General features: G+C 39.1%; 1 protein-coding gene across 2 annotated transcripts in view; it reads left to right on the forward strand.

Moving 5' to 3' along the window:
* LOC117161715 (uncharacterized) overlaps positions 1–13376 on the forward strand; it is a 68912-nt gene that overhangs the window by 42421 nt on the left and 13115 nt on the right. For both annotated transcript variants that reach the window (XM_033343442.2, XM_076621418.1), the window contains exons 2-3: positions 3648–3774; positions 4769–4939. In XM_033343442.2, coding sequence (XP_033199333.2) covers positions 3663–3774; positions 4769–4939 — 283 coding nt within the window. In that variant the 5' untranslated portion in view covers positions 3648–3662. The remainder of the gene's footprint in view (positions 1–3647; positions 3775–4768; positions 4940–13376) is intronic.

The raw sequence follows: 13376 nt of genomic DNA on the forward strand, positions 1-13376 counted from the left end.
CGGCTATAAATTTTCCCGATGCATAAAATAATACCTTGTGACCCACCGGCCATCTGCGTAACTCTGGGTTTAAGCTGAAACGTATTTCACTGTAATGGCTCTCGCGTTGGCAATTCATATTTTCAACCGAGACCAATCGAAAACATTGTGTGTACATATACATACGATGGGAAAATATCTTCCCTTTCCGGATGCTTGATAAAATTTTAAGGTCATAACGTATCACCATGATGTCGCTACTCGATTTCTAAGGGTTAATATATAGCTTCCATGGTAATACTTTTAATCCATTCGAAACCGGTTTATTATCACAAAATATTATAGTTTATAATACTTTCTTTCCAAATCGCAAAAGCTATAATTACTTATGAAAATTTTCGTCCACCCTGTAATAAGACTCTTTGTCAAAATTTCATTTTTATTACAATAATCTTATATAGTATGATACGTACAGTTAATCTTATGCTAATCGTAAATATCAAAATATTTTCATTAAAATAACAATTCATCAATTTTCACTGCAAAATTAATGTATTCTGTTAGAGTTTGCCGTTAGGCCAGGTTTCTGGCACTGTCAGCGACGATTACTATTTTTGAAAGATATATTTTAACTTTTCCGGCATCTGGATACAGACAGATTGTACGAGAATTAGTAATGATTCGATGAATTTAGACAGCACGTATTGTTGGGGCTTTCATGTTTTCATCTTTTCCGTATCTCAATAGGAAATACGCTGTCATAAACCTCGTAATTTTCACCAGTCATGCTTCGATACGAAAGCCAATCAAAGTCTATGTATAGAGTCTTAATAGAATAGAGAAATAGACTTTTAGATAACACGTTCTTCGGACTTGTAACAGCATTGCACAGGGTAACACAGTAGAGCAAACTAATGAACGTTATCGATGAGAGTTTAATGGAATAGTTCTAGACATCAACAAATAATCATTCAGCAACCACCAACGCTCGTCATTTACTGACACTTCAAAGTCCACTATCTTGGATGGTTACTGGAATTAACAAGAGAGGAAATAATTATTACTTTATTATCATCTCACTTTATTATTACTTTATGTGTTAATAAATTTACATAACACTACGGTGTATTTTAATAAAAATAATTCTTCCATAAAATGTACAAAAAGTCTCTGTAAACACATGCTACGTATACATATGTACGTGTTATAATACGACGTAATCTGTCGTTCTTCTCTCCGCTCTATCCAAATAAGATAAACCGGAGTCTTCGCTAGTCAATCCAAACACGAGCACGGGCCAGCTATCAGGGAAATCAACAGAATCATAAAGAAGAAGGTATCGCGTCGTAAATTTTGAGCGGAACAAAAAAAAGGACTAAAAAGAATCCCTGAATAACCGGTACTACGGACTTCGCGAGAGAAGCTATTCATTCTAAAAGCAATTAAAAGGGGAGAGAGCAATTAATAGGGAGAAGCAAGGTACGTATTTCTCTAAACTAACGTCGAATATCCGACGAGCTTCGTTCTCTGCAATCTTATGTCTCGCCGGAAAGTATTTAGATGCGATCGCGATAGACATCAACAGGCCGAAAAAAGGCACTTTAACAGACGTAAGAAAACTTTAAAGGATGTGCTAATATTTCCGGACGTGATCGAACGCGTGCCTTCATCGACCATCTGGGATTCTATTAAACAGCTGTTTCTTTTTTCTCTCCTTATCGTGTAATCATACCGTTTAACTCCCCGACAATTTTCCTAACCGTGTTAAATTGCGAGAATGATATGACACGAGAATTCAAGAGTAGAAGTAAAATCTATGTTTTTATAGAAATTCCGATTATGATTCGGAAGATATGAGATCGCTCTATCGCATTGTTTCGCACGTTCTTGATCCAATTGTACTTTTCTAGCGTTAGAAAGTATTTCGAGTTTGAAGTTAAACACATTGAAAGAAGTTGATATCGGTGTACGTATAGGATTTCTCGTTCCCATCTTACGTTAAAACATTAAAAATCCTTTTTAAATGAAAGACCGTTATTAAAGATGTATAAATTTCGCACGCGTTCCTAATGAAACGTTGATAAAATTTCTACCTAATCTTAAATAATAATTTCAAATGTCCACACTTTTGACCGGGAACGGATAATTAATTACAGGATAATTCAGGGATTTGTCGTGGATTATACGGCTCCAAAGGCGTAACCGTGAAATTGAAGTAATTATAAGGTTGAAATAAACGCGCGGCCGCCTCTGTTGACTAAAATTAATAGCGGTAATTAATCAGTCTTAAAAGTTTTATAGTGACCGAACGTTGTTTGCGTATATCTTGCTTGAGATTTTTCTCTGCTCGTTGATTGGTTTGTCACATTTGCCACGCTCAACCGTCCACCACTATTTACACATAAATCTCCTCAATAAAGAGATTTAGCAGAATGTTCCTCGCGTCTTTAAAGCATCCGCTGTCGACGGTTTGGTTGCGGTAAAATATCGCTCGTGATCGTCTGTGACCAATTTAAGGTCCGCTACATTGTACAAAGACGTTTTTGGCTCGATATAAACGGAAGTTGGAGCACAAAAGAAACACAATGACGTTACTCGTACTAAATATAGAAAATTAAGTCGGAAGACTCGTTAAATACTCGCTTAATCGTTTCTTCTATCTCTTTCCAGTAACCTGCCCACCAACGTTTCCACTTTTACATTCAGATGACGCATCGGTGTCTTTCATTGCAGATTCATTACGAAAGCATCGCTGTTCCATTCTGAAATAATAGTATTCGTATGGCGAGACTTCTCGAACGCGAAATTACCGTTCTTAGCATCTTGTCCAGCGAAGCATGTTGCTTCCGTGCTGGGAAAAAAATGCCAAAGAAAAATCTTCCTACAAGCTGGAATCGTATCCCGGCGTACGCGCATTTACGGTAAACTACGGGCACACGAAACAGGCATAAATTACACGTTCGATGCATGTCGCGAGCGGCGCATCAACATCAACGCAACGTGTGCCCACGTTATGCACAATCGAGCCGATGGCACGCGTGAGATAAGTTCAGACGATGGGAAACGCGAAAGAAGCGGTTGGAATACCTTCCAATCAGAGGTTCACCGAAACTCACTCATCATTTTTTTTACTAACCGCCATAGTCCATGCTCGAGCGGAAGTTTGGCCCCGAACGATTCTCCTAACAGCGATGAAAAATCAATTTCTCATTTTCCTCACTCGTGATTCCTTCTCGCATCTTCGTGTCTCAATCGTCTGCCTCGATTTTAACGATAAAGACGTGATAGTACTGACAATAATTTTGCATATGGTTGTAAAGCATCGTAGATATCAAAATCGCACGAGAGTTCGCATTTAAATGCTACTGAATTTCTCAGTCGAGTAAAACGTAATAGCAAAATAATGATAAATAAAAGACGTAAATGAAATTTATCTCGTGATAAATCTATTTTTGCAGACTGCATTTTGGATAGTTATATAGATATAGAAATACAGAATAAAGAACTATGGAAACACGAAAATGTTTTAGAATGAAGGAAAAATCAAAGAAAAAACTGGTTGATTTATTCATGACCGAAGGCAAACAACAGACGTTCCTTCGTCGTTCTTCCTCATGGACGTTTAGCTTGGAAAAAAGGTTACAGTAATTCGCTCCACTTTGTTTCAGAATGCAGAGGAGAAGATGCTTCTTCTAGTCCTCGTCCTCGCGGGCTGCTTGAACGTTCTCGAGATTGTTCGTTGTCAAGAGCTTTCGGTCATCAGGCACTCCGATGGAGACATTTTCACGTTGGAAGGTAAGCCGAGCATTAAATGCAATTACAAATGCTTTTTCTTATTCTTATCCTCTTGACTCGAATAATCAGAGATGGAAGCTGAGGGCTTGGTGACGTTTCGAATAAAGCCACGATTCTTGTTCGCGGAAGAGCGAAACCGTAAATTGCGTAACCGTGATTTGCAGGGTTGGAGAAATCGTACGGGATTTGATATTAAAAACAACGGAAAAGAGGAACGTGCACGTTTCGCGCGGGACCGTGAAGCACAAGGGGCGCTAGGGAAAAAAGCTCGTAACAAATTAGCCATGAAATTACAATGTAACGATTTGACAGCTGTATTTCACCTGGCCAGATTATATGTCGTGCTCCGTCCGTACGACCACGGATGAAGTTCTCCCCCGTGCAAATTTATCTACGATCATTACTACTTAAGTAATAGCGTGTAAAAGTACAGTTACGTGGTGTTCTTCCTGCTTTCCCGAAAGATCACTCCGAAAGAACCGAAATCTCGAGGACGATGAGATAGAAGTATATTTATATGCCACGCTGAAGCCAATAACGTAGATAATCTAACATTTTTCCACAATACCGTACATTCAAGATTAATAATGTATTCCCAACATTCTCAGTTCGTTTTTTAAACCTATATTCCTTCTCGTGTAACTTTCGTGTCTACGTAAGTTGATTTCGAAGCATTTGTTAACCGAAAGATCCTTGAGTTGAAAGAAATCAAACTCCAGACGATTATCGCGTCTAATAGAGGAATATTATGTTATTACCTAAGTGTGACAAAATGTGATCTGCAATAGGAACTTCGTCGCATCTCACTGTAGTAAATTGCAAACTAAATTAGTTAACGAGCTATGTGCATTTTCCTCTTTTGCATATCTCTCTCTCTCTCTCTCTCTCTCTCTCTTTCTTTTGTAACTATAGACCATAAAACATGGCAATATAAAAAAGGAACGAGTATCTACTCGCAGATTAAAAATTAAAAATTACGAACACGATTGTTTAGGTTCCTGCACGGAGGCTTGCACGGTGCTCAGCAGCGGAACAGCCAGCCCTTACACACGTAGTCCTTCGACCGCAGGACTCGTTCCTCCCAACAACACCTGCACCTGCCAGTGCAACCACGGCCTCCCTACCTTCCGAGAGGATCTTCACATCTGCGTGAATGATATTCACGGTAAGCCGCTTTAATCCTCGCGCCGTATGGTTATTTTCTAATGAACGCAATCAGCTCCGTATACACGTCGATGCTTTCCTCGCAATTCGAGTCGGTCGAGTCCAATATGAAACCTTCAGTCTGGAAATAATCCGACTGAATGTGCAGTATCTTTTCGATGATGCGTATCAGAACATTGTCGATTTCCCGCTTGTATGATTATCCGTAAGAATCGAGTGCACCCAACGGTACCACACACGTGTACGTTTCGCGATGGTCCATTTCTGCTGCGGTCGGCCGAATCGCGTTTCAAAGGTCCTTTGGTACTCGATCGATGAAGAATCCTGCGATATTTATCCCTTCCAGACGGCCACGTCTTCCTTTGCAGTGCCGAGAAAACGATCCTGAAAGTACCGTTTCCAAATGGCGACGATTTCAGAAACACGCTACATGTAAATTAACATAAATGTATAACTGTCAAACGGAATTTCACCTCGATTTCTGGTTGTATCTTCTCGAATTTCGGTTTTTAATACGCATAATCCCTTTTATTATAATTAAATACGAGCAAGTTGCATTTTGGTAGCCGATTGCAAATGCCTGCCATTCGCTTAAAACAGTCGCGTAAGACTGTTTAACGATCTTACACCGGACAAACAAGCGCTGAAACGCGATTTAGCCGAGAGGAAGATTTTTCTCTGATGCGCGATACTATTTCAGGTATCATTGTCTTAACCCTTGAACCCGCGAGCAACCGGATTCTCGATTTGCATACACAGAAAGCATAGAACCTGCGAGTTACAACTTTTACGGTAGATATTTTATAAAGGATATTATGTAAATAGATGGCAAAGTATAGTTCAAATTCGCGCCACGAAGATATAACGTGCTTGGAGAAATGTTACAAGTCCTATAATTCAATCTGCTGGTAATAATTTGTTTCATAGTCGAGACACTCCTGCGTTTCGTTTCCCTGTTTGTAGCTGTCCTCTTCGTAATTCCATTCAGCTGTGTCTTCTCCTATTCCGCGATCGAGCAGTTGCATGCACGTACCGTTTTCAATTGAACCGTGTCATCAGAAATGATTGCCCTAGCTGTTCATGCAAATGGTTCTCGGACCACGTACTTCTGCATGACTTTGCAGCAGCAGCGAACAACTGCACGCGTGCAACACACTACAATTTCAATGGTACACGTCGTTTGCTGAAACAAGGAAAACGAGATTTCTTTTTTAAAAAAGTCAGATTGTTCAAGGGCGAATGAAAATTGAAGCTGCTGCACGAGGAATGGCGAAACTGACAGATAATCTCGTTATTGTACTCGGAATATTCGATCCGCATGACGCGGCACCGTGAAACGTATAGTTAAGTCGATGTAATCAAAGGGTAGTTGACCTGACTAATTGGATTAATTTGCAATTTAAAATGTACTACGCGTGGCCCGTGTTTCAGAGGGAAATTAATAAGGAATTTGCTCTGATAGCGGTTAACCACACACCTTGTATTTCTGATTTCAACGTGTTCGATCGCCCAGCAACTGTATAATGCACTATACTTAAAACCTCGTTACACGTCACCTTGAATATTATCTTTATCGAATCTTGTCCACAAAGATGCGGACTACCAACTTAAATGTAAAAGCATGTACGATTATGGATAACTATAATATACATCAGCAAATGTGAATATTGACACGATGAAGACGTAACGGTAAAAAAGAAAATATTGTAGCGTTAAAATGAATCGGAGGAGAATTTCTGTTTCTACGTGTCTAGAAATTAAAAGGTTCAAAGAAAAAAAATTGTTTAAAGCAGGTTACACCGATATTCTAAAAAGGCTCTCGCTCGGAGTATCAGAGTGACATAAAACTAAATTTTTGATCACGGCAATCTCGCTAGGATTTACATTTCTTTAATCTCAAGCAAAGAGAAAAAAAGAGTGAGATGTAATGTATTCAGTGTATCATCCGATGAAATCTCTACGACCTTTAGAGAGCTATAGCAACGGTCCTCATCGATCTCGATTTTCTAGGCTCGCCAGAATCGCGACAAGACAGTGCGAAATCGTTACATTGCAACGCTGCCAACCGGAGACTTCGATGCGCGCACAAGATACGAAAGCGCGAGAAAAATTGCGGCGCCATTATTCAATCGTATGATGGTATCGGCTAAATTATTGCTACCTACGAAACCTACTTTTCTAAAACTTGTACTAATCGTTAAACTTTTCATGAAAATTCTCTTATTAATTTTATAAATGGGCTAACAATGTTTACGCGTTTATTGGAAATTTAAATAAGCAAACATTTACAGAATATGTACAAGAATGTACAGAATATGTCCAAAGTAAAATAAACATTATAACAGTTGAACGATAAAACGAATTTCTATTTAGATTTCATTTTTAAACTATTATATTATATTATTAAACTATTCAAATTTTAAAAGATACTATTTTTCATGTTTAAAAAGGTCGTAAAATTTATGCATTTTTAGAGACACATCCAACATACTTGTAACTTACTTCTACATAAAAAGAAGAAAAATTCCATCAAATGTATAAACCTAAAAAGTTTAGACGATGATTTTATTCTTCGGTTATTATAAGATATACTTAATTAAAAAGAGGAATTTGAAATAGGCATGCACTGCATGCATATAAGTACGAGTGGATTCGATAGCTAGGTATTCGCCAGTCGAGAAGTCGTGATTCGTCGCCGAATATCTTGCCCAGTGATCGTAAGCTATGAATAGTAATGGAATACCTTCACGATTGCTAACCCACGTAAGGACCGTGCCCGTTGCACGGTATCTCATTAAAGTTCACTGCTTCGTATCAAAAAGTTCAGACGATACAGCATCCGCGATAATTAACGCGCATCGCGTGTACGAAGGACGAAGGAAAAAAAATCTGGCAGTGAAAACCTGAGAATACGAGAACAAGAAGTTACAATAACTAAAAATGGCCTCATAAGGAGAGGAGTTATGGCAGAAATAAAAGGGAAACACAAAGACGCGAATGAAAGGAATTTTAAGGGAAAGAAGAATACGTGGAAAGACAAAGGACGGTACGAAAAAAATACAAGTAATAAAGTCATCAAGCTTGAGAATGACCTGCTAATTCCTAGAATCTCCAAGTTCTATTCAGATTTTAAAAGACGTGTTACCATTCGTGTTTGAATGGCAATGAAAATTTGATACCTTTCAACGTGATTAATAAAATTATCACAAAAAGCAGATGTGACATACATCTTATATATACACGTTATGACAGTACATGTGTACGCACGCAGACATTATTATATACAGTAATTTTGTTCAGTTGTCAGTATTCTTTGTGTATCGCGCTTTACATTCGACGCACGTTGCAGCAAAACAATTCTGTTCCTGAGCACCGTAATTTCCTTCCGTCTGCACGGATGTCACTGTTCCTTGCCGTGCATTTAGCTAATACGCGTCACATCTTTTAAATACTTGTCATAATCTTAATCTTCATAATCTCCATATATTTACAAAATATTATCTACCTATACAGTTACGAATTCGAAACGAATTAAAGAAATTCTCAGACGTCGTTTAGGTATCGATCCAATTTTTTTACACACGATATTTTACACGCGCGAAAAGTAAAGAAAGCTTTCAAATTTGAAATTCATTACTCCGAATAGTACAGTTGTCCTAGACAATGAGTAGTTCACTTTATGACCTCGAGATCGTGGCAGAAGGTCGCATGCAAGTTTCACCTTATGACCGAACCCCTCGAGCTTACCAAACCAGCAATAATGTAACCATACGACCCTAATATTTCATGTGCACACGTATTATGCACAACTTATTTTCCATCAGGCTACTTCGTAGACGCACATGACAAACGAAGTAACATTATTGTGCACAGAGTTCTCCGATCCCATTACCATTTACACGAATAGACGCAAATTTCAATAGAAGGCAACGAACCGCTAGTTTTTATTTCAGGCCACGCTAACATCTATCTACCCGTTTAATGAGGATTCAAATTCAATTGGTTGAGTAAGTGTCCCATTGTTTCTGGCGTCACAATCGTGACCTTAATCTCTCCAAGACCAATAAACCATAAAACGACTGGTATTCCTTTGCTATTCATGCGATCTTAATATTAATTGCAATAATCTTATGAGTTGTACACGTGTACGGATTATTGGTAGAGCTCGAAGGAATCATCTCACCGATGGTTGGGCTATAATTTTCATTCCTCGCGTTGTTCCTCACGTTCGTCCTTTTCTCGTGTTCTGCGTTGAGGCAACTACGTGAAACAAGTTTCCCGACGAAATTGGTAAGGGATTCTTAACCAAGCTATGTTCCTTACGGATATCCAATCGATGATAAACACTTGGAACGCATTGCGTTTATTAACTTCTTAATCATTTCATGCATCGACGGACTGTTAATCGCACTTTCATCTTCATATTATTTAATATTCAGCCAAGAAGACCGATGCAATCACTACGGTGAATTATCGATAAATTTCGTAATATTCATTTGCAGTAAAATAGTTTGTCTTCGAATAAAGAAACCCATTTACGAAGATAGATATTTATCCATCGTCTTCGTCTTCCTCGTCCAATTATACTCGATACAGGTTTATTACACTCGTAAACTACTTAAAATGAAGCAGGTAACAAAGTCGAAGATCGCGGTACGATATAACGTGGACGGTCATAAAAATCTTCGCTTTATTTTTTGGCACAACCTGTTTCAATTACAACAAGCACAGAACGTAACCGCTTCTTGTAACTGGATAGCCTTCGATGCTAAATTGATGTTGCGAGATTACTATCACGATAAAATAATCTAATCTCGATAAAATAAACCATCATCGCAAATTTTTTCTATGCTCGTCTGTAGATGGAATTCTAACGAGATGGAAACGAGTATTAATTAGTGAATAATTAAAATCACGCATTTTACACGAATGTCCGTTATTCAAATGATCTAGTCGAACTAAAACTTAGATTGCCTATATTTTAGATAACTTCAAAATTGTTAAATCACGATTGAAACGTCGTACAATTTTTTATATTTTCTCCACTGTATCGCCAATACTGTTTCCCTTCTCTATATTCTCAAACTCTACCAATGCTTTAACTCTAATTCGTCGACGCTTGAAAGCCTATCGACTCTCCTATTCCGCACAGAAATCTTTAACAAATATATATTTTGGCAAGCTCTTATTTTAGCACATCTTTTATAAACGACGCGTCATAAAAGCATTCTTCTTGCAAATATTGTGTTGAAGTAATTACTTCAAGAAAAACTCTACACCTTTTTCTTTCGTATATTCGTGACCAGGAGACCGCTATTACGAAGAGAATAGAATTTAGTGAAAAAACTTAAAATAAAGAGAGGCCCATATTATTGTGCCCCTGAATATAAATTTTGTTTTAGTATACAAAGTCTAGAAACATAAGAGCTATAAGTAGATTTTTATTGCTGTTTCTTGTAGCCTTCAGCTAGAGCTACACACCAAGTTAATCTTTTGGAAATGTCCTTTGTTATAAATATGAACGTGCTCCCTATCATACTCTTCTTCCTATTGTATTGTAACACTGTAAGAGTGAGGATCTGGATCAGCATACACTTATATTTATACTTATACCTATACTTATTTCAATATATTTTTCTATTACAAATTCATCCACTGGTTCCTCTATCAGTCAACTTCAACATATTATGTAAGTCAGGACGCACTTGGCAGCGAGGCTTGAACATTAATACATCCAGAAGCTTTTTACTGGTCGAAACTATGCAGCAATGCCGTATATTCTGGCGACGTTGGCATCTGTCGGAATGGCATCCTTCGTCGATTTCACGTGCCTAAAAACCTGGCGAACTTGCTTGTCGAAGTATACGACACGTATCCAGCCGCGTTAACAGTACCCCGGTACGCGGATTATCGCATTAAGGTGTACTCGAGGACTGTCCGGAGGAACAATGTCGAGGAATTAATCATGTCGTCAGGATGGACGAGTCTTTCTGCGTCTCGAGGCCGTGTCATCGTCGCGATACATCGTTCTCGTGAATTTCACAGTTTTCTTGTCATTAATTTTCGCCGATTTCCCGCGGCATCGAAGAAACAGCACCAGGTTTATCCGCTTTGCGAAAACAGAAGACATATTTCACAAGGCCAAAAGATATTTCAAATTTCACGCAAAATCCGCTTCTCGTCGCTCGATCTGTCACGTCGAGATCCACTCGCGCATTAGTCAACGAAATACCGCTTCGACGATTCGACTGGAATCTTCGAACATCGGTAGATTCGAAGAGAATTCAGAAATGCAGGAAACGGTGATTCATCGAAAGAATCCTAAGCAGTGTGTTTAACCGAAGCCTCTGACAGAAAATTACGATTTCTTCTTCATAATAGTCAGAATAATTTATGGATAGATATCGTACGCGCCTGTATACCTATCGCGGTTTAAAGCGTACGCGAGAAACGTTTTAAACGGACGTAGTAATAGGTACGTATCTGTTTTTCGCAGAGGCTGACGCGTAGCTCGTGGTAGCCGGTAATTAAAAAAGCTGAGCACAAGCCAGTGGTTCGATGCCGGCGTCGTCAGGGTCAACCGGTCGTGTCAAACGTGTCTCTTGCCGTTTTGCAAGCCCGCTCGTGTGTCCTATGCAGCCGATAAATAACAGATTCGCGGTTGTATAGTTGCGGCGAAGTCTGCACGCCAAGAGAACACGCGGTGCAACCGTAGGTTGATCAAAAGTACCGCAAGGAACAATATCTCTTCCTCCTTTGACTTGTCCACCTCGATAAAACCATCTTCACGGCGCCGCGACTAGTAAATGCCAGTACGTACACACGATTTCGAGTCGAAACCACGATCATAATAGCGTAAAGTCGACAATAGTCGGTGGAAGCGAAAGTTTCATTCAGCGGATAAAAGTCTCCTTCGTTATATCGTTCAAGAGATTTCAAAATAAGAATTGTTTCTTCTTCGCAAGAATTCACCCTACGAATTAGGAATTTGAAAATTCTGTAAGAAAAGAGTACTTATTCCTCAGCACTAATCGTGTTAATTTATTTCAGTTACGGTGGATAGTTTTTGCCATCGAAGTCAAACAATACGCGAGTCCTTAACGCTTCTTGAAGTAGAAAGAGGATCACAAACTGCAAATCTTCTCTTAATAGGCAGTATATAGTTATCGTAAATAATTATAATCCTCAGCCACTCTGATTATCCGTAATTATTCCATCCGTACACGCACTCAGTGTTCGAGCCACGTTTATACTAAGTCACTTAACAGCCACGGTCGAGTTAAGTAAATTCATCGTAATTTGTTCACTGTTTACTAATTCCTACGTCTTTAAACGAGCTTATGCAGAGTTTCTCTACTTCTACCGTCTCTGCAGCGCCTTCCCTCTCCGTGAACATTAATAAATCATGTGCAGACGTTCATTCATATCAGGCATTCTTCGTGTTAAACCATCAAAAGAGAATCGAACGACGGAATTTACCACAAAGCTGTACCAGCATTGGTATTCATCGAAACCGGGTAGCTATAATTTCACCATACCAATTCCAATGTGACTTTATCTACAAGAGCCTGTGGTTCGCTGAGCAAAAAGGCAGGAAGATCGGTTTCGAGGATTGGTCGTGGTTCGACGGAGGTCAAGGTTCATCGGCGAGTATCGTCCCGTTCGCTCACTTCCCGGGGTCGAGCTTGCTGATCGTTAATCAACGGCTCTTTATCCGCTGGTCGATCGTAGAAGGCACAAGTAGCCGGGCCAGCGTCCTCCTACGAGCAAACGAGGACACCGAAGAAGAGAGCTGCCGGCGTTAATTGCTCGCTGGCATCGATTATCGTAAATCGTGTCGTTGAACGACCACTTTTAACGAGATACACGCCGGTGAATCGCGTCGACCGAGAAAACTTGAATGAGAGATCTATTCCTCGAGGCCCCTTGATGAAAGTGAGAAGACGGTTCCGTAGTTGGTTTCACGATTTTCAACGATGGAGGGGCGGCGTACCGATTCGAAAAAATCGACTCAATGCTTCGCATTACATAGTTACGAAATGCGTATAGTAAATGAGAATCAACGTGACACAGTTTTTTTTATTAGCTAGTATATAATCTGAGGATACTAATAAATCTTACGTAGCTATGGGAACTTAGAAGAAATGTCTATGGCAATTACGTATAGTGACTCACGGAAATGTTCGAAACACTTGGGGAAACTTTTTACAACTATATTACGCGCGTCATATAAAATGTTTTGAAATTTCATTGTTTAATGAGACACAGCTATTATATTGATACAATTTGAAACAAAACTTTAAGTGCATATAAGAGTCACGATATCTATCGCAACCATGCACTTCGCAAAGGTCATCCAAGTATTTGAATAATCAACTATTCGCCACATTTGTAAGCTGAAATATTTAGTGTAGCTATGGATTATATAGCTATGGATT

This window comes from Bombus vancouverensis, chromosome 9 (assembly GCF_051014615.1).
Source record: "Bombus vancouverensis nearcticus chromosome 9, iyBomVanc1_principal, whole genome shotgun sequence".
NCBI classification, from domain to species: Eukaryota; Metazoa; Arthropoda; class Insecta; order Hymenoptera; family Apidae; genus Bombus; species Bombus vancouverensis.